This window comes from Lepidochelys kempii, chromosome 3 (genome assembly GCF_965140265.1).
Source record: "Lepidochelys kempii isolate rLepKem1 chromosome 3, rLepKem1.hap2, whole genome shotgun sequence".
Lineage (NCBI taxonomy): Eukaryota > Metazoa > Chordata > Testudines > Cheloniidae > Lepidochelys > Lepidochelys kempii.
Window position 1 is genome coordinate 31,319,045 of NC_133258.1, and position 22,060 is coordinate 31,341,104.

The 22,060-nt window shown below is 42.0% G+C and overlaps 2 protein-coding genes across 7 annotated transcripts in view; one reads left to right on the plus strand and one right to left on the minus strand.

Annotated features, from left to right (window-relative positions):
• CPSF3 (cleavage and polyadenylation specific factor 3) overlaps positions 1-11,153 on the minus strand; it is a 55,828-nt gene extending 44,675 nt beyond the window's left edge. The window contains exons 1-5 of one of the 2 annotated variants that reach the window (XM_073336052.1): positions 11,010-11,094; positions 8,732-8,839; positions 4,389-4,452; positions 3,589-3,686; positions 159-287 (exon numbers count right to left, since the gene is read on the minus strand). In XM_073336052.1, the coding sequence (XP_073192153.1) occupies positions 159-287; positions 3,589-3,686; positions 4,389-4,391 (230 nt within the window). In that variant the 5' untranslated portion in view covers positions 4,392-4,452; positions 8,732-8,839; positions 11,010-11,094. Of the gene's footprint in view, positions 1-158; positions 288-3,588; positions 3,687-4,388; positions 4,453-8,731; positions 8,840-11,009 lie in introns of both variants that reach the window. The other variant, XM_073336051.1, reaches the window with a different exon arrangement.
• Positions 11,154-11,200: 47 nt separating this feature from the next.
• The window catches only part of ITGB1BP1 (integrin subunit beta 1 binding protein 1), a 29,149-nt gene continuing 18,289 nt past the window's right edge, over positions 11,201-22,060 (plus strand). The window contains exons 1-4 of one of the 5 annotated variants that reach the window (XM_073336068.1): positions 11,201-11,370; positions 11,639-11,729; positions 16,694-16,795; positions 19,156-19,234. In XM_073336068.1, the coding sequence (XP_073192169.1) occupies positions 16,724-16,795; positions 19,156-19,234 (151 nt within the window). In that variant the 5' untranslated portion in view covers positions 11,201-11,370; positions 11,639-11,729; positions 16,694-16,723. Of the gene's footprint in view, positions 11,371-11,638; positions 11,739-16,693; positions 16,796-19,155; positions 19,235-22,060 lie in introns of all 5 variants that reach the window. The other 4 variants (XM_073336067.1, XM_073336066.1, XM_073336071.1 and 1 more) reach the window with 4 other exon arrangements.

A 22,060-nucleotide genomic window follows, 5' to 3' on the forward strand; every position in this document is an offset into this window, starting at 1 on the left:
TGTTAAACTGACAGTGGTCTTTTAAAAATATAAGATATAAGAAAGTGCATTCAAAGCCCCCCAAGTCATTGCATCATTTCCCACACTCTTCCCCCACTGGACAGACAGGAGCAATAATTCAGGAGGGAGTTATAAAAACAATCAGTGTGTCAACTTACCTAACCTTGACGTAATCTGAAAGAAGCCACCTGTAAATAGCTTTTGTAGCATGAGTCATAAATGTTCTTCCTTTAAAACTGGTCTTCTGCAGAAACCATGGTAAAGCCCCACAGTGATCCAAATGGAAACTTAAAATAGACAAATGAATACAGTTAATACATTAATATCACATAATACAAATCACAGAACCATAGAAATGTAGGTTTGGGAGAGACCTTGGGAGGTCATCAAGTCCAGCCCCCTACACTGAGGCAGGACTAAGTAAAGCTAGATCATCCCTGAGAGTCGTTTGTCTAACCTGTTCTAAAAAGCCTCCAATAATGGGGATTCCACAACCTTACTTGGAAGCCTATTCCAGAATTTAACTACCCATATAGTTAGAATTTTTTCCCTACTATCTAACCTAACTCTCCCTTGATGCAGATTAAACTGGTTACTTTTTGTCCTACCTTCATAGGCATGGAGAACAATTGATCACATTTCTTTCTATAACAGCACTTAATATATTCGAAGACTATTATCAGATTCCCCCCTCCCGCAGTCTTCTTTTCTCAAGACTACAGATGTCTGTTTTTTCCTCATATCTCAGGTTTGCTAAATTTTTTATCATTTTTGTTGCTCTCCTCTGGACTCTTTCCAGTTTGTCTACATCTTTCCTAAAGTATGATGTCAGGAATTGGACATAGTGCTCCAGCTGAGGCCTCACCAGTGCCTAGTACAGCAGGACAATTACCTTCCATCTCTAACATGCAACACTCCTATTAAATATACCCCATGAATAATATTAGTCTTTTTCACACTTGAATCACTCCTGTTAAATTTCTGATCCCCTGTAATCCCCAAGACCCTTTTCAGCAGTACTACTGCCTAGCCAGTTATTCCCAATTTGGGATTTTGCATTTGATTTTTCTTTCCTAAGTGTAGTACTTTGCACTTGTCTTTATTGAATTTCCATCTTGTTGCTTTCAGACCAATCTTCCATTTTGTCATGGTCATTTTCAATTCTAATCCTGCCCTCCAGAGTGCTTGCGACCCCTCCCAGCTTGGTGTCATCTGCAAATTTTATAAGTATACTCTCCAATTCATTATCCAAGTCATGAGATATTGACTAGTACTGGACCCAGGACTGACCCCTGCAGGACCCCATTAGATGCAACATCTCAGTTTGACAGTGAACCATTGATACCTACTCTGAGTAGGATTTCAATAGTCTTTTTTAAATGCCAAACCATTCACTAATTTACCACATTAATGCTATGTTACAAAAAATCAGGAAATTAGGTTTTAATCATCAATGTTAACTGGGCTGAATTATGCATTCTGTATATTCCAAGATATTAAGATTGATATATTAAAATGGAATAGAGAAAAGTTAACTTTTGCATTTTAACGTCTGCATTTATTGATGAAATTTTATTATAGAACCTCACAATTACGGGTTTTTTGCATCTAAAGAAAAAGGACTGATAATGGCAGGTAAGAGAATGAATATCTATCTCACTCACTCACTCACACACTACGGATGACAGAATAAAGCTAATAGCAGTAGCCCCAAAGTTGGCACAGGGGCCACCACAGATTAGACGTGAACCACTAAAATATGTTTTTAGTAGCATACTAGATAACAAATTGGTCACTCCTACTAATGATACTAATTTTAAAACAGTGGTTTTGAGATAAAGGTGCAACAAGTGAATCTTAATTACATAAAGTATCTGAGTGAATGCCTCTGTAACCCCTGTATCAGCATTTCTCAGACTCTGGTCTGTGGGGCACTGGTGGTCCATGGAGAACTAACTGGTCATACAGGGCTGGCTCTCCTTGTTTCCAGCTGCTAAGTCATATTATCAGCCCAATCCAAGACCCATTTAAGTCAACCGGTGCCTTCTCAACTCCTGATCCAACGCCCATTAAAGACAGCTACAAATACAATAAATACTTTCCTAATATTTCTTTTCCACATAAACAATTGCTGAAGTTGACATTATGCATCTGATGAAGTGGGCTGTAGCCCACGAAAGCTTATGTTCTAATAAATTTGTTAGTCTCTAAGGTGCCACAAGTACTCCTGTTCTTTTTACAGTGATTTATGTGATCACAAAAGGAAGGGGTGTGTGGCCACGAGGTCACAATGGGCATGGAGGAGGGCTATGTTGCAGTGGGGAAGGTTTAGATTGGATATTAGGAAAAACTTTTTCACTAAGAGGGTGGTGAAACACTGGAATGCGTTACCTAGGGAGGTGGTAGAATCTCCTTCCTTAGAGGTTTTTAAGGTCAGGCTTGACAAAGCCCTGGCTGGGATGATTTAACTGGGAATTGGTCCTGCTTTGAGCAGGGGGTTGGACTAGATGACCTTCTGGGGTCCCTTCCAACCCTGATATTCTATGATTCTATGACATTAAGAAATAGTTTTGTAGCCTATAGGTATTTGCTAGGTTAGCCACAGGTATAAATTAAGGCAATAAAACAATAAGCCTGCAGGCCTCAAGGCCTGTAAGACAAAAATTTAGCTAAACCAATTAAGGCATAAGGCCCAAAAGGCCTTAGCATAAGTAGCTAACCAAGAGTAACCCTAGATCATAAAATATCATAAGATGGAATGCTGTAATGACTAAACTGCTGATAGGTAATCACAAGATGCTAGTTTATACCAGCTTGGAATATTTTTAGTTGGGGACATCAGCAGATGTCTGATCACAAGAATGCCATGGTAACTAATTGACATATGCTAACAAGCTTAATGTAAAAAGATTAATAACCTATGAGAGAAGGGCACCCCAATATCAGTAGGGAGAGGAACTACAAATAAGGAAAAGGGACTGAAACCCCTATTGAACACGCATTAAGCATAGGGGTCTCAATAGAACATATTATAAAAGCTGTATCCTGGCTTCTGTACCTGGGGAGATGTCAGGATGGCAACCACTGACGATGGTGAGGGGAAAGATGAGAAAGATAACTAACACTTCAGGTTGTTTGCAAGAGATGGTGTAAGCCTATGGATGGCTCAGCTCATTCTGTATTATCTCTAACTGCTTTGTTGGGTTGGAGTGTTTGTGAAGTTGCTAACTGTATTAATAAAACTATTATAAATATAGTGTGATTTCCTAAATGAGAGTATTGCAACTGTGCATGTCAAGGCTCCCAACTGAACACTAATTCTGATAATACTGAGCCTGATTTTGGGACAAGAACCAGCCAAATTTCAGACTGCTAGTTGGGGAAACTAAATCAGTAATATAATCAATATGCAATCAACAGATTATGCAACAGTTCACACTACAAAAATATTGGGAACTACTGTCTTTTCATCACACCAATAGTATCTGGATGACATCTGCCCCCATCCTTTCTTAAAAGTTGGAAGTCAACACTGCTTAGAGCAAGAACTCAAAGCAAGCATTAATTCTTGTTCTAAATGCAACTTACTGACTGATTAAGAGGAGATCAATCTCAGCAGGATCTATCAAGTCAATGTAAGGAAGGGCATCCATTCCTTCTAGGCCAGGGTGAATTCCACAATCAAGCTGAAAAGTGATGAAAAACCATTAAAACTCCTACTAAAAACCTATAAAAAAAACACACAAAAATTTATGGCACAGTTACAAGTCAGTGGGAAAAATTCATTTTGCTTATTCACAGTTTTTGACACATTGTGATATATTAGACTCCAAGCTAGCCTCTACGGTATCTGTGTAGGTGACTTATCTTCAGTGGAAAACTGAATGCCTTTTGAAAGCATATTTTTCAGACATAAGCCTTTGCATGTGCAATTTTGTACCTACACGAGCCTCCAGCCATACTTTTCCAATAGTAACAGTTGAGAGCATGGGTAAACAGCCTTTCACCTGTGGATTCTGTCACCTGAGCACACAGGCATTAATGCTGGAAAAGCAAACAGAGCATCTGTGCATACACACACAATTGTGTGAACAAAGTAAAGGTTAGGCTTGGACACCACTGAAAAGTAGACTGTGAGCATATCACCTACACTTACACATAAATAGATACCTGAATTTTCTCTCAGGATTTATATACATCTTTTGTTAGTAAATTAAAATCTCATATAATAGCACATCCTCTAGGTAACATTGCTCTTGAGAACCAGAGACTTTGCCTGTTTAGGGAAAGACAGTCATTGATACCAGACTTTTGTGAGGAACTTGGATTTAACACACAATAGCTTTTTACAACAGATCCTGGTAATTCAGGTGTATACAAATAATTACCATTATTTTTCTTCCTTTAAACTCCAGAATAATGCATGATCTTCCTACTTCTTGCCCAGCACCTCTGTGAAAGGACATGACAAAGTTAGCAAAAACAAAAAACCACCCACCCTATCTAAATACAGTTAACTACAACCCTGTTTTAAATGCACTTAGATGCCTATTTGCAGAACTCACCATTCTACTGTTTAACAATCCAAATGTAGAATGATAGGCCAATCACTATTTAAACTGAACAGTGACATTTCATTCAATGAAACTGAGATCCTGTCCATGACTAAAGCACAGAAGACATAAATTTGGGAAAGGACTAGTATCTTTTCTCTAGGATGGCAAGTGAATGCTTGTTGCAGACATGGGCTAAAGCAATCTACATGCTTAAAGCAAACTGACCCCTGAAATATTTTGATAACTTGACAGTGCTTTCTATTTACAATATAACAACTGTTTCCTAGGTTGAATGAACTTAAGGTATCAGATACTATTAGTCCAGCACAGAATTATTTCAGAGTTAACAGGAAATGCCCGCAAGTTATTATACTGATTTTTTTTATTAGACACAAAATTTTCAGTGAAAGGAGAAAAAACACAAAAAGCAAAACCAATTGTCAAACCACCCTAAGGTACATTGTTTTCAAATAATTAAGCTCTTTTTGCTTTTCCTTTTACTATCTCTTTTCCGCACTGCCATTCAGTTTCTTCCCTACAGATAAGTAAGGTGCTTGTCCTCAGTAACTGCAATAGGTTTTTATGTCAGGGAAGGAAAGACAGGATTCCCCTAACATAAAAAAGCCAATGAACACTCATATGCATGGCCATTATTATAGAAACACGAGTCTCAGTGATCTGTATAAAAGAAAGGGGGTAAAAATCAGAGGAAGGAGGAAAATGAATCCAGGGATTTAAACCATGTTTTAAAGCCACTCTCCCTTTCAGTGGAGTATCAGCCCTCATCTCCTTGCTTTTGGTATGCTGTTCTTCCCCACGCTCCCCCTTCAGATTCACATGTACAGGGAGATTTTCTGTTTCTGTCAGAAAAGTGAAGAACAGAGGTTGTATATTTGTTGATGACAAGCAACCTGAAAATTCTGAATAGGAAGCCAACCCAAAGACAGGAATTACAACAGCCCAAGCAGATTCACGTTTTGCATATTCACAGCAAGGACAATAAGAAAGAACTTGTGCAATTATGCAAATACCAGTACTCTGATTGGCTAATGGTGGTCAGTCAAAGATTTTCATACTGTATGGGGAAGAAATAACCATTCAGTCATTCTACAAATCTCACACCCAAAACAAAATCTTGGCCTTAATATAGAGGTTTCTGGCTAAAAATTAGTGATCTGTGATATCCAGGCCACACTAGATGATCTCCTCTGGCCTTAAACTCTATGAAACAACATAGTGCAGTGAACTGCATAATGTGGTGGGAATTAAACATTAAGTATCCACAGCTATACAGCCTCCCTGCATTCTTATGGGCTGAGACATTTCTATTTCAGTATAATTTGTACTAATATATCAGCCCTTGACACAGGCTTACTCTAGTAAAAAGCAATTTAAAATTTTGAAACGCTTGATATTGTGGCGAGAGGTGCCTTTGAAAATTCCAAGATAAAGGGCTCTGTGTGTTAGTAATACTTCCTCTTTTCCTGCACAGCTACGATTTTACTTCCCTAACGATGTGCAATGCTTTCATCTGTGACAAAAAAGGACTGGGCTGAGAACATCTGTTTTGAAAGCTAACTCATTTCCAAAAGATTTTGTTCACCACACTGGTAAACACACATGCTTTAATAATTCATATGCTTTGTTCTGATAAATGAGTAAATATAGTTTAGGTCATTTAGCAGTGACCTAACTTATCTACTCTCAAGTTCATCTTTGCAATTTGGTGGCATAGGTCAAGCCTCCAGAGCATAAAAATTGATAGATGCCAAGTAAGAAGAAAGAAACTGATAAAGAAAGATGTTAGCATCAAGCTTCTCAGAGGGTGATGCAACAGAGAGCACAGCTCCTTATGCTCCACTAAATTCAGTACAATCAGGTGACAACAGTACCATGTAGGGGTGAGGAACCTATCCCTCTGCTCCTTCTCTACTGTTACCTCAGCCCTAACTCCCTTACTATGAAAGGCCATTTAAATTACGGTATTTTGAAACTTTCAGCATGCAATGCTAGGAGACAGAATAAAAGTTTTGAATTATTTATCTAACATTTTTTCTGTTTCTTCATTTATTACTAAAGAAACTAAAGTGTCAATATTAATGTAGTCATTACAAAGGGGGAGCCTAAACAAAGTATACACTGGTTTCCTGATGTATCTAAAGTCATCCAGTTACACCACTGTAGAAATCACTTATCCAAAGGCAAGATTAAAGGGATCAGATGTTTATATGGATAACAGGAATACCCAACTGGGAAGGGTTTGCAGTGCCTCATGGAGGCAGGTGCAGCATCACATGATAAGGGGTTTCGCAATCCAATCGTTCCATGGGTATCCTACTAGATTGCTAGCTGCTTTTCAACTGCTCTGGTAACCTGCAACCCAGCCATCTCTGTCAGAAAGTACGGATCCTTCATTATGAAGACAAGGCTATAAGAGGAGCCCAATGGGGGTGCTATTTGGCTGAGGGATGCTTTGAAGCAGCATATTAACACTAAGCTACAGTAATGTGTGTTGCTGCAGTGTGTTGAGCCTCACATTGTTTGTTTGCACCATGCTATGAACCTTTTAATGATTGCTGTGTGTGCCTGAAAAGTAACACATTTTAAACACTTATTAAAGTTGCACTTGGTAATACGACCAAAATGACATTGCTGAACACTAACACAAGCCCACAGAAGGTCGGGGGGGGGGGGGGGGGAGAGTATGAGAGAGCAACAGACAGTCAGACAGAGTGTGTGTTAGGGGAGTGTGTCAGAGAGTGCATGGGGAGGAGTGTGTATATGTGAGAGAGACAGACTGTGCTGGGGAGAATGAGTGTCTGCACGCTGACTCTAAGGCTATGTCAACACTACGCACCTTTTAGTGACACAGCTGTGCCGCTAAAAGGCATGCAGTGTAGCTGCTGTTTGTTGGCAAGAGAGAGCTCTCCCACCGACAAAAAACTTCCACCCCCAACGAGCGGCAGTAGCTTTGTCGGTAGTAGAGCTCTCCTGTGACAAAACACTGTTCACATCAGCGCTTTTCGTTGGCAAAACTTTTGTCGTTCAGGGGTGTGGTTTTTTTACACCTCTGAATGACAAAAGTTTTATCATTCAGGTTCCAGTGTAGACAAAGCCCAAGTTCAGACAGCAGCCAGAAGCAACCAGTCCTGAGGCAGAAGCTGGTGCACAGACAGCTGGCATCCCCCTATCTCCCCACCCCAGAGGAGAACAGTACACTGGTGGGGGGAGAGGGACACCCCAACATCAGCCCGCTTCTCCCTCCCCGACTCTCCACAGCACAGCAGTCTTTCCCCCGTTGCCCTCTGCCTGCTGCTCTGGTTCTAGTCCTGGGGAGAGCAGGATTCTGCATTAATGTTTTGATTCTGTGACTCCCTCAGAGTTCTCCCACAGAGGAAGGAGATCCACCCCCACCCCTATAGTCCAAGCAGGAATGTGTTTGCTGTGGGAAGCCAGCAATGCTCAGCTGGGCAGTAGCTATGTGAGCTCTCCAGGCTGAAGAATTTCAAAACTTCCTAGGGCTTTGAAAGGGATGGGGCACATACGTGTGCAGCTGGATGCAGGGAAGCGAAGTTCAAAACAGTGCGCAGAGCGGTCACGGTGAGCATTGTGGGATATCTCCTGGAGGCCACTTAGGGCGACATAACAAATGCAGTGTCTACACTAATGCTCTGTTGCTCTAACTTTGCAGCAAAAAGCACTACACCTTTCATCAAGGTGGTTTTATTTTGTTGACAAAGCAGGAGAGTTTTGTCAGCAGGAGGAGCATTATAGTGTATACACCTCCACGGTTTTGTCGACAAAAACTGCCTTTTGTTAACAAAACTTTGTAGTGTAAAAAAGGCTTTAGAGTATACACAGTTGGTGTTCAACTGCCCATCTTCAAATGTTCTGGCATTGCTCAAAGCAAAATGTATAAAGCATAAAGAAAGAAAGCTGTGCTTTATAAAAGTTTAAAAAAATACCTCACAAAGGGCTATATCAAATCTAATCCATACTTGAATCTTATTACAAATCCATTGCACAGACCTATTACATTTAAATGGACAAGAATCTCACCAAGCTGATATTGCAGCCTTTTCCTTTAGTTATATCATTTCTATTTTTATTCTCATATTTAATTTTATAATATATTGAAAACATTTTATTAGCATAATAAAAAATATTATACTGACTAAATTATATGCAGGGGATGTCTTCTAAGTCTAAGCAACCAGTGCAAAACCCTTAGGACTCCTTGCCACCAGTTTAAAATCCTGACACTATGCACACAAGTCTTTTATCTGAAACAGAAAGGATCCAATGTGAGGAAGACAATGGCACCTGAAGGTGCAAGAGTCTCCAAGGAAGCACTCAGGATCAGCCTCAAAAGTGAATCCCATACAAGTTCACAGACTCAGACCATAAGGCCAGAAGGGACCATCATGATCAGAAGTTAGTGTGTGGGCTTTTTACAGGAGACCTTAAAAACAGTGGTGCTGTCTCCTCTACATGGACTTTAAAAAGAGTCATGGATTCTTTAAACTTGTGTCTGATACAACAGTCTTACCTCAATCTCTCTTTTCCCCAACCACTGGACAGCATGCTATTTGCGTAGCTGCTGCGCTCACACACCAGTGAGAGTTAAGGCTATGTTTTAGTCATGAGTATTTTTAGTTAAAGTCATAGACAGCTCCCTACCCAGCTCTTAGCTCCACGTGCTGCCTCTGCTCCACCCCAAGCCCCAGTTCTGCAGCTCCCATTTGCTGGGAACTGCAGCCAATGGGAGCTGTGGGGGTGGTGCCTGCAGGCAGAGGCAGCACGCAGAGCTAGGAAGGGGTTCCTATCCCCCTTCCAGGGAGCTCCCCCCAGATAAGCACCACCCCACACCCCAATCCCCAGCCCTGAGACCCCCCCACAGACACCCAAACTGCTGCTGCTGGGGGGTGGGGTGACCCAAGACTGCCCCAGCAGCAGCTAGTGTGACAGGCCCAGGGGCTGCCTGAGCTGCTCAGGCAGCTCCTGGGCCAGCCGCACCAGGCTGCTGCAGAAGTCACGGAGGCCGTAGAATCTGTGACTTCCGGGACAAACACGGAGCCTTAGCGATGGTTACATTTCAGTGGATCTGTGCAGTGAAACACCTGGGAGTCTAGATTATGAAGGAGACACTGTGACACTGACAAACCAGGTGCCAGCTCATGCCAGAGCCCCAAGCCAATTCACTTGTGTATTAATATAGCTCAGAGTGATTTTGTTAAAGAATGTACTTGGTGTTTAAACTTCATAAAAACTAATGGAATGTTATGTGCGTTGTTTTCACTTAGCTGTATCATGCTATAGTGTAGTAGCAATCATTTACAGTGCGAGCTGTAGCTCACGAAAGCTCATGCTCAAATAAATTGGTTAGTCTCTAAGGTGCCACAAGTACTCCTTTTCTTTTTGCGAATACAGACTAACACGGCTGTTACTCTGAACCCTGTAACTAAATAACCCATCAAACGAGAAAGAAGCCTTGTGGAACACAAATTAAGAATTTTATCAGAAAAGTGTTAATTTCAAAGCAAGTGGTCATTGTGTGTGATAACTGGAGCTTAAAGACTCAAAACGCATTCCTTACTCTCTGTGATCAAAGGAAAAGCCCACGGGGGTAGTGACCTTGTCAGCTTGTTTTCTGTGAGAAGAAGCTTTAAGTATGTACTCAAGGAAAGAACCTATATCTCTGGACTGTTTGGACTCTTCCAGGGAAGTATACCAGACGCAAACCAGAGATCCCCAGAGACAATATGGGAACCCTGAAAAGACTTTTGGTAAACTGGCAGTTTATTACATCACTGCCACCATTTGGAATTACAAACTGTGACTCATCTGTTAATATATTTTACCTATTTTAACCTCTTAATAACTCTCATTTCCTTTTCTTAACTAATAAACCTTTAGTTAGTTCACTATAGAATGGGCTACCAACCTAGTCCTTTGTGTGAGGTCTAGGATACTAAGTGACCTGGAGGAAGTGACTGGTCTCTTGGGACTGGAAGCAACCGAAATGTGATGTGATGTTTGGCATAAGTAACCATTTTCTCACTAAGTCCAGTTTGTCTGGGTGGCAAGATAGACTGGAGAGTTTAAGGGGAATGTCTGTGATGCTACTACGGTAAGACAGGTAGAGTGATGCAGGAGTTCACATTTGTCACTGGCTTGGAGAAAACTAATTGGAGAACACACCACCAATGGGGGCGGGGGGGGGAGAGGAAGGGGTCTGCCCCCTTTTCTGACAGTCACTCCACACAGAGTGGCAGACACATTAACGTGACACTAATGCGGTGCCACAAACTTAAGGCCTGCCACACCATGTTGGTGCAGGTTATGTGTGAAAGGACTTCAGTGCCCCAGCTTCCCACTGGCCCCCAAGCGCCCCAGCTCCCTCCTGCCCCTGCCGCTGCCCCGCCAGCCCCCCACTGCTCCGCCGTCACTCACAGGGGCCGGATGAGCAGCTGGTCGCTCTCCTCGGCCGGGATCATGGCCTCGGCTTTTCTCTTCGCCGACATCCCGGAAAGGGAGGAGCGAGCGCAGCGACGCCGAACAACCGGCGACTCGGGGGCTCCCCCACCCGGCCTCGACTTCCGGTCCTCCCGCAAACACCTTCCTCCCTCCGCTTCCGGGGAGCCGGGCCGCGCACGCTCCCTGTCACGGCGCCTGCGCGCGGGCCGGGGCCGGCGGACGCGCGTTCCCGGGGCAGCGAGCGTTGGGGAGGCGGGCCGGGTGCGGGGCGGAAGGCGAGTCCCCGGCGGGTACCGAGCGCGGCCGCTGCGGTGAGGAGCGCGAGCCCTGCCTTCCGGTGCGGCCCCATCCTCGTTCCGGGTGGGGCCGGGGATGAGGGGACTTCAGCGCTGGGAGGCGTCTGGGGTGGAGGGGGCCGTGGCAGGCCGGGGGTAGGACGTATCTGGGGTGGAGGGGAGATCCCAGCACTGGGAGGAGGGGTCCATGGCGGGAGCGGGGTGTGGGGCTGGGAGGGGGGAGAGAAGCCGAGAGCTGGGACGTGCCTGGGGTGGAGGGCTCCATGGCAGGATGGGGGTGTGAGTTCCCCATCTTTCTTGTTTCTTAAGGAGCCAGTCTGGAGTCAGATATCTTGGCGGTGCGCACCCTGAAAAATACCTAGACAGACAGAAGTGACTGAAGCCCCGCATAGGCTCCCAGGTGCAGCTGGTAACCGCTTTTTGTGCTATTCATGAGCAGGGCCTGAGCTTTGGCCTCTTTGTGCCAAATTTCAGCCACTCATATGTAGGCTTGGCAAAATTAGATTTTTGTTTGTTTATAATTTAGAGGGATAGTGTTGATATTTATTGTGAGCATTTTAAAGATTTTTGTCAATTAAAATTTTTCACAAAATTGTATTTTATGCTCCCCCTCCCCCCCCCCGTATTTTTATTTGAATGTTCACATTTGGGGTGAAACCAGAGATGGGGGTCAGATAATAGAGGTGTCAGTCAGTAATTAATGACAGTAGACATTGAGATTTAGAAAGTTAAAGCTTTACAACTATTAATACAAATTGTTGGCATCACATGTCAAAATATACAAAGTAAATATCCTTAAATCAACCTGTAATAAATTCAAGTAGCATTTGTCTTACTTCGTAAATTTCAATTATTGATGGAAATATTTTTGTCCATTTCTGTGTGTGCATGGTGAAATTGACATTTATCAACATTTACCAGTAAAAATCTAATCTTTCCATGCCTACTCATATCCTTCACTGTGGCTAATAAAATATCACGTAAGCAGTGTTTTTGCCATTTCAGGAACTGCTGCATGAAGTTATTTATTTCAGTTTGTTTTAAGAGGTTCTCCTTTAAATTATATTTCTCACTGAAAAGGATACTCTATCATAATGTATCTACTGTAGAAGAAATTGGCAGAGTTTATTTTTTCCCCTTCAATTGACCTTATTAAACCTGTGGTAGAAAATATGTATATGAATAATTTTTCTTCTTCTATCACTCAGCTAATATCTATAGTGTTGAGAAGCACTCAAACTCGAATTCTGTTTTCAGGTGCCTAAAATTTTGAGAAAAACTCTTTGATTGAAATATCTCCTGCTTCTAAGCTAAAAGTGTATCTGTGTTTGTGGAGGCAGAAGGAGTGGGGCTTGATAAAATTTTATTCATTTTTAGATCAGTGTGAGGAACTGGATTACTGTTTAAGACCTATTTTTAGATGAAATTTTGCACTCTTACCCAAATGGCTGCTTCTTAAAACTTTGGAATGGTCAAAGACTTTGTCCTCATAGAGGAAAATGTGCCTTTGACAGGTCATCAATCAGTTTACAAGAACAAAAGACGTTCTGCTTATAACAAACTGCATATAACAAATGAGTTTTTCACTGAAATTTTAACAATATGGCAAAAGACAATGATGCTCTGAACTCTGGTGTACAATGTTAATAGACTAAGGCTTTGTCTACAATGGCAAGTGAATGACAAAACTTTTGTCGTTTAGAGGTGTTAACCCCCCCAAGATAAGTTTTGTCAAGGAAAAGCACTGGTGTGGACAGTGATTTGTTGACAGGACTGCTCTCCTGCCGACAACGCTACCACCACTCATTGTGGGTGGAAGTTTTTTGTCCGCAGGAGAGCTGTCTTCTGCTGACAAACAGTAGCTACACTGCACGCCTTTTAGCAGCACGGCTGTAGGGGCACAGCCGTGTGTTGCTAAAAGCTGCGTAGTGTAGACATAGCCTAAAGATAGTTTAGTCTCAATCAGTCTAAATCCTTCTAAAACTCTATGCCCCTCTTTAACATTTTGGACTGTGATTGTGTGTTCATTGCAAATTGCACATGCTTTCAAGAGCATAGCACCAGAGTTCACTGAATCCTAAAGCATAAGACACTCTGTGTGTGCTGAATTTGACTTTCCTGAGAAACAGTGTATTAGAGGGTGGAAGCTGGGTTATGGTATTCTGGAGGGACCTTGCACAGATACTGCCCCAAATGACACTACTTTCTAATTAAGTTGCCTCCTCCAGCATAAGGCTAAGGCCAGTTGTTTAGAATTTTAGTACAGGAATGTTTGTTCCTGCTGGTAAACTTTTCTTGCACTGTAAACTTTTAGATGGGCAGGGGGGAGAGATAGCTCAGTGGTTTGAGCATTGGCCTGCTAAACCCAGGGTTGTGAGTTCAATCCTTGAGGGGGCCATTTAGGGATCTGGGGCAAAAATTGGGGATTGGTCCTGCTTTGAGCAGGGGGTTGGACTAGATGACCTCCTGAGGTTCCTTCCAACCCTGATGTTATATGATCATCAAATTGGGTTGGATGTGCCAAGAACAAAAATGGTGCATGAGATGCAGAGCTTTCTCTTTCCTGAACACTGGTTTTTCACTAAGTAAGGCCACTTAGATACATTTATAGTGAAAACAAGAATAAGTTTATTATCAAAGATCAGAGATTCAATGACAGTGAATAAGAATATTGGAAACAAATGGTTACATGTAAAAAAATCATAGTTTAGTCTCCAGAAAACCTAACAAGTTAACCTCCTGTCTAAAGAAATTTCTCATACAGAGTTCTTTCCATTGTTTTCAGTCAAGCCTCATTGAGACCCCTCTTTCATGAAGTAAAATTCACTGTCCATTTACTTCCTAGGTGAAGGATGACAGGGTGTCTTCTTTGTCCCCCAAATATATTAGAGCAAACCTTTAATATGCACCTCAAGATAGGGTTCTTACCTCCTCTTTGCTTCTTCCTGTTACTTTTCTCTCTTTGAAGTTTTTACAGTCCTCATTAGCGTTCAGTTCAAACTGGTGAGAAGAGATCTATTGTCAATTATACAAAAGTAAATTTAAAAAGCCAGCTAGATAAACATTTTTTGTCTAAGGCCAGGTTTACACTAAAAAGTTAATTAGAACCTTACCTTGCTCAGGGGTGTGAAAAATGCATATCCTTTAACGATGTAGTTAAGCCATCCTAACATCTGGTGTAGACAGCACTAGATTTATGGAAAAATTGATCTGTTGATTTAGCTACTGCCTGTGGTCTGTAGCGAGTGGCTACACTGAGGCCTGGTCTACACTGGAAAATTACATTGGCATATCTATGGCTCTCAGAAGTATGAAAATTCCACACCCCTGAATGGCAGGGTTAAGCTGTCGTTAAGTTCCCATATAGACAGCACTAGGTCGATGGAAGAGTTCATCCATCAATCTTCCTACTGCCTCTTGGGGAGGGGGACCACCTACACCCATGGAAGAATCCCTGTAATCAGCATCGGCAGTGTTTACAGTAAAGCGCTAAGCAGCGTAGATGTAGCCTTTCAACTGTAGACAGGCCATGAAGCTGTGCAACTGTAGCAGGGGTGGCCAAACTTACTGACCCTCCAAGCTGCACATGACAATCTTCAGAAGTTCGAGATTTGGGGCTTTAGCCCCGTGCGAGGCGTCTGCTGGGGCTGAGGGCTTCAGCTCCACTGCTGCTGAAGCCCCAAGACCCCCCTCCCTGCTGGGCAGAAGCCCCTACTGCAGCACCTCTCTGCAAGGCAGAGGTCCCAAACTCTGCCCCCACCCCCCATCTGGTAGGTGGAGAACGGGGAGTGCGGGTCTCCACGAGCCACGCTTTAACTGTAAAAGAGCTGCATGTGGCTCGCAAGCCACAGTTTGTCCATTCCTGCACTATACGGTTTGAGGGTACACATAGCCTGAGAGAAAACCTGTTTTTCAGCTTTGTTGGTGGTCAGTCCCTAGCCATCTTGTAATTTTCAGTGTATATATAAAATTCCTTATGTAACGTCCACACATGACTTTTGCAATATAGATGACTGTTGTGACACCACCTTGTATTTGAGACCTCACGTGATGCTCCTTGGTGAACTAGCATGTGTAAGCTAGACCCAGGAGATCCCTGTAACCCCTCTGCACCCCTTGTTTGTCCTTTGCCAGTTGGCACTAAGAGGTTCCCAGGTCACAGTCATTCTAAACTTAGTCTCTAAGGTGCCACAAGTACTCCTTTTCTTTTTGCGAATTTTAGCCTAGTGATTCAGTTAGTTACAATCACTAAAGGGCATGGACCTGTCATTTTTAGTTGTGGTAGAGTGCCCTGTGCCCTTCTCGTGCTATATAAATGATGACACTCGTGTGCTTATATTAGTAGGACTGCATCCAAGTTTTCACCTTTTTAAATTTTGTTGCTCACAAACAAAGTGCAGTACAGGCTCAATATCAAATATACTGGGCTGTTTATTTAGAGGCCCACTGGGAAATCAAATGGGGTTGCCTAAGCTTACTTAATGAAACCTAAAATTTATCTTCCCTGATGATGATTTTATTGGCAAACTGATTTTGATCTCTTTCCTACTCTTGATGACTTCGGAGAGGTCTAGTCCTCCTCATCTGCCCGTTACTGCTTGCAAGTTCCTTCAATTTACCACAATAAAGCCTAATTATATAGCATGGGAAGTAGGCCGTTTTTCTGGTTCATGTAACGTGATGCTCTTTGGGGCCTATAATCAGTTCAGAGTGTGCTTTTCCCTAATTGTGTCCAAAGAAACAAGGTTTAACAACCCTGTACAGTACAGATTAACTTCTCCTGCCGCCCAGAATGAGATATAGTTGGTGTTAGGTCAGAGATAGACAACAGTTCTGCTTCATAAGTTCTTAGTCAGCCTCATGTCTCTTTATAAAGTAATTCCTTTGATTCTCAAGCCTCAGGAGAAGCTTAAGTGGTTGAATATGAAAATATAATAGTGAAGACTGCCTCTGATTTTATGCTGCTCTATGGCTTCAGGCAAATCACTTAACCTCTCTTCATGAATTTCCGTAAGGATTTTAACTTTGCTACTTTACATGTTCTGTTAATTAGTTACCTCACAAGGCTGTTGTAAGAATCAATTTTCTAATGTGGGTAAAGTAGCAAAGTTAAAATCCTTCCTATTCTTATAGATAGGGAAATTCAGGAAGAGAGGTTAAGTGATTTGCCTGAAGCCATACACAAGTGGCACAGTCATAAGAAATAGATTCATACTCCCAATCCCATGCTCAGAATCATTAGACTAGTGGTCCCCCAACCATTTTCCACTTTGGACACAAAACCCACCATGGTTTTTTGCAGGAATTCCTCCTCTTAATGATGTAATATGACACAGATTTTTTTTTTAATTCTCCTTCCTTTAGCATTTTCTTTGATCCAATTATGGTGAAAAAATGTTCAGAAAAGGGAAAAAACGACACAGCAGCAGCAGCTCCCAAAGCAGTGAAATCAGTACTAAAAGCAAGGTAAGCTGAATTGGGGGTATAGTAAGTTTTTGGGATAGTTTCATTTGCTGTGAACTAATAGTTTGCAGAGAGCTTGGGAACTGGGACTCCTAGCGCTTCCAGTCTCCTTGGCAGCTAACCAGGCGTACAGGATTGTTTCTGGTGGAATGTTATCAAAATCAAACCATCTCCCTAAAATGTTTTCATTTCAATAAATTGACGAATTGACAAAAATTTACATTTTTCTGACCAGCTCTAATCAGAAACCCTTACTGGAACTAAAGCGTTATCAGGTACAGGTTACAGTACATTATTCCTTAAGAACTCAATCCCTCCCCTTTTTTTTTCTTCTGGCTTTCAAGAGGGACGTTTATACTCCTTAATAGAAACTAAATCCTACTATTCTTTAAAAGAAGAGATGCCAATGTAGAAATATTACTGTTTCAGAATTAGAATGGATCTGCACAAAGACAAATCATTGTTTTAATTAGAGATGACAGGTCAGTCAGCTGACTGATACAATATTTATACATGTTGAATTTATTTTGCCTTTTTAATAAGAGTTGTAAATTTGGGCGATAGATTAAATTATCAGAGTCTTAGGGAGATTTGCATTCTAAAGAAGAAAAGTCACTTTGCTTGTCAGAGTTAATCTGAATTTCTTTTATGAAATATTTAACCTTTTTTGACCAATAAAGTAACATTTCAAGTCAAATGACTAATTAAGGGGTTTTAGATTGCAAGTCCCTCAGAGTTTGGACTGCATCTTTATTTGTCATGTAGCATCAAGCACACTGATGCTTAATAAATAGTAAATGTTGATAGTTGACTGCCTTGCTATTGGAGTCTTTAATATGATGATGTTTGCTGAAATAAACATCTTGTTTGCTTTTTTTTTTTTTTTGGTCTGTGAAATCAAACAATATCAGAATTAGTTTTTGGTTGTAAGTAGCATGCTGTCCTTCCAACATACAAGCACAAATCCCATTGATGTTGTTAGGAGTCTACTTGGAGACTACTTCAACACCAACAGAACATGAGAGAGGATTTGTACAAAAAAAATATAACTTACTGCTTTTTGTAATGTTGAAGTATTAGTTACTTAGGTTCAGAGGAGAGCCATGAGAGTAACTAAGGATTGGAAAACATGTCAAAGTGAAAGACTCAAGGAGCTCAGTCCAGTTAGCTAACAAAGAGAGAAAGTTAAGGGTTGATCTGATCACTGTTTGTATCTTTTGTTTTTGTGAACAAAAATTTGATAATGAGCTCTTCAATCTAGTATACCAAGATATAACAAGATACAGTGGCTGGAAGTTGAAACTAGATAAAGTCAGACTGGGAAAAATGTGCAAATTCTTAATAGTGAGGGTAATTAGCTATTGGAACAATTTACCAGGGTTGTTGTAGATTTTCAGGCACTGGCAGTTTTTAAATCAAGATTGGATATTTTTGTAAAAGAAACACTTTAGTTCTAACAGGAATTATTTGGGAGAATTTCCATAGCCTGTGTTACACAGGTGGTCATTTTAGATGATCACAGTGGTTCCTTCTGGCCTTATAATCTATGAATCTTTCAAGAACCTCTAAAATAGCCGTTAAAAGTGAGAATGAGCTTGATTCTTCAGAACAAGCTAGCCAAATCAAAAACCTTCTCTTTATTTTATACAACAATATTTCTAAAATATTTCTTTCCTATCTTAAAGCGTAAGTCCTCTGACAGCTAATAAATACATTCTGTCTGATAGCCAGTGAATGATGACGTAAATCTTGTAGGGTTTCTGACATGGTTGGCATTTTTTAATATAAATCTCATTGCTAAAGGTCAAGTTATATCAAATATTAGTGACAAACATGCACTTGTCAGTTTCTTAAAGGTTAAGATATTCAGTGTAAGGAAAGGTTTCAGAGTAGCAGCCGTGTTAGTCTGTATCCGCAAAAAGAAAAGGAGGACTTGTGGCACCTTAGAGACTAACACATTTATTTGAGTATAAGCTTTGGTGAGCTACAGCTCACTTCATCAGATGCATGAAAAGAAAGACCATGGACATGAACTTTAAAAAGTTCATTTTCTCTGTTCTTTTTTCCACCTCTCCTCCTTTCCCTCTTTCAAAAACATTTGAAACCTTTTGAGAGATCCTTGTACAGTTTACATTGGTGTAAATAAGTCAGACTGATACTCTTTCAAGTTTTATTATATTAATCCTTTGGAGAAGTAGGACTTTTTTGGTCATGTTTCACTGTGTTGATTTAATTTCTTTTAAATAGCTCAAGACCATAAAAGTTAGAAGATTATAATGAAGAATGTAGGGGCAGAAAATCTGAAGATAAATTAACATTTTCAATAATTAATTGGCATTTTTATATTTTTTCCCTTTAACAAGTCTGTTGACTCCAGTCTTGGTGGACTTTCCAGATCTAGTACTGTGGCTAGTCTAGATACAGACTCCACTAAAAGTTCAGGTATGTAACCAGTGCTGAGACAGACTTGCTTGAAGATGGATTAATTTTATAAAATGTGTGATTGTGTAAGAGTTGGGAGAAGGGAAGAGGTGAGAAAATGTAAATTCACATTGTGTGAATGATGCTTTACACATTTACATGTAGTCAGCTGAGGGCAAACCTATTGGATGGCCCACTTAGTAGCACATGAGCGGCTGCAGTCTAAAACAGAAAGTGATCTTTGGGACTAGAAATGCTGAGAAGGTATACGGAAGTTCAGCGGGAGGTGGAGCAGGACTGTGGAAGGCAAAGGAGGGGAAGAAAACAGGTGCAACAGTAGGGATTGGTTTGAAACAACGGGGTACTGTAGCAGAGCCTCGTGGTTCCTGCCTCTGTTCTGGTCTACAAAACTACTCAGAGACCCTTATGCTGGTCCAACACCTTGTGCAGTTTATTTATAAATGGAGTCCCACCATCTTCATAACATATACAGTTCCTATAACAAGCAGAGGAGAGCAATCTCTCTCTCCCCTTACCGCCTGTTTCCCCCCTTTCCATTTCTATCCTGTACCTATTTGTGGGCTCTGGCTAATGGCTTAATTAGCCTTTCTGCCCTTCCCCACCCACAAATAGAGACAGCTCTGTTTAGTCAGTTCCATTCTGCCTTGATTGGAGCTGCTGTGAACAAAGTGCTGACTCATCCTTTCTGGCCTAGCACTTTGTCACAGGTATGTATGCTACAGAGATGTGTTGCTGAGAGGAAAGAAGTTTCAGGCTTAGATCCAAAACCCTATGAGGTCCAAAGAATATTTCTATAGACTTAAGCCTGGTCTACACTATGAATTTATGTTGGATTTAGCAGCGTTAAATCGAATTAACCCTGCACCCTTCCACACAACGAAGCCGTTTTTTTCCGACATAAAGGGCTCTTAAAACCGATTTCTGTACTCCTCCCCAACGAGGGAATTAGTGCTGAAATCATCATCACCATTTTGAATTTGGGGTTAGTGTGGACGCAATTCAAAGGTATTGGCCTCCAGGAGCTATCCCACAGTGCACCATTGTGACTGCTCTGGACAGCACTTTGAACTTGGATGAACTGGCCAAGCGTACAGGAAAAGCCCTGGGAACTTTTGAATCTCATTTCCTGTTTGGTCAGGCGAGCTCATCAGCACAGGTGACCATGCAGTCCCCGAATTGAATAAGAGCTCCAGCATGGACCAGATGGGAGGTACTGGATCTGATCACTGTATGGGGAGAGGAATCTGTGCTATCAGAACTATGTTCCAAAAGACGAAATGCCAAAACATTTCAAAAAATCTCCAAGGCCATGAGGGACAGAGGCTACGACAGGGACGCAACACAGTGCCGCGTGAAACTTAAGGAGCTCAGACAAGCATACCAGAAAACCAAAGAATCAAACAGACACTCCGGGACAGAGCCCCAAACATGCTGCTTCTACACTGAGCTGCATGCAATTCTAGGGGGGGCCGCCACCACTACCCCACCCCTGTCCATGGACTCTGATGATGGGGTACTCTCCACCATGCCTGAGGATTTTGCGGACAGGGAAGATGAGGAGGATGATGACGACGAGCTTGAGGAGAGCACACAGTTCTCCCCAACAGCCAGGATCTTTTTATCACACTGACTGAAATACCCTCCCAACCCAACCAAGCCGGAGAAGAGACCTCTGGTGAGTGTACATTTTTAAATATAATACATGTTTAAAAAACACTTGCTTTTATATGATTAAGTAGCCCTGAGGACTTAGGATGCATTCGTGGTCGGTACAGCTACTGGAAAAGTCTGTTAACATGTCTGGGGATGGAGCGGAAATCCTCCAGAGACATTTCCATGAAGCTCTCCTGGAGGTACTCTAAAATCCTTTGCAGAAGGTTTCTGGGGAGAGCAGCCTTATTCCGTCCTCCATGGTAGGACACTTTACCACGCCATGCTAGTAGCAAGTAATCTGGTATCACTGCATGACAAAGCCTGGTAGTGTATGGTCCCGGTGTTTGCTGGCATTCAAGCAACATCCATTCTTTATCTCTGTGTTATCCTCAGGAGCGTGATATCGTTCATGGTAACCTGGTTGAAATAGGGGAATTTAATTAAGGGGACGTTTAGAGGCGGCCGTTCCTACTGGGCTGTTTGCCTGTGGCTGAAAAGAAATCCTCCCTGCAGTTAGCTGGGCAGGGGGGGATTGGCGCTGAGCTGTTCACGTTTGGCTAGCAGGGATCTTCCCTGATACCAGCCATGCAGTAGGGGGAGGGGTACAGCGATCATCCCAGAGAATTGGATAGAGGGGGGGTTAGTTTGGTTTCTGATGCTGCACGTTAAACAGGAACGCTGCAGCACTAAATGGCCAACTCAACATGCTTTGGTTGGTATGGGAGAGGAGGGCGCTGCTGTTATGAAGGTTGGAGAAGCCAAAAGACTATGCCTTACCAAAGCTGCAGGCACTCAATATACGATGCAAAATGCGACCTTGTACCAAAATCACGTGCTATGTAATGTGAATAGTGTTGTTCACCGTGAAAGAGTATAGCTATTGTTCTGTAAAATGTATCTTTTTAAATACTTCACTCCCTTTTTTTCCTCCAGCAGCTGCAAATGTTTCAAGCCTCCCTCCTCCGTCCCAGAGGCTATCTCAGATAAGGCAGCGAAAAAAAACGCACGCGCAATGAAATGGTCTCTGACCTCATGCAGTTGTCCAGCACTGACAGAGCTCAGCAGAATGCGTGGAGGGACACAATTGCAGAGTACAGGAAGGTGGCCAATGAATGTGAGGAGAGGTGGTGGCAGGAATATCAGAGGAGGCATGAGGCAACGCTGGGGCTACTG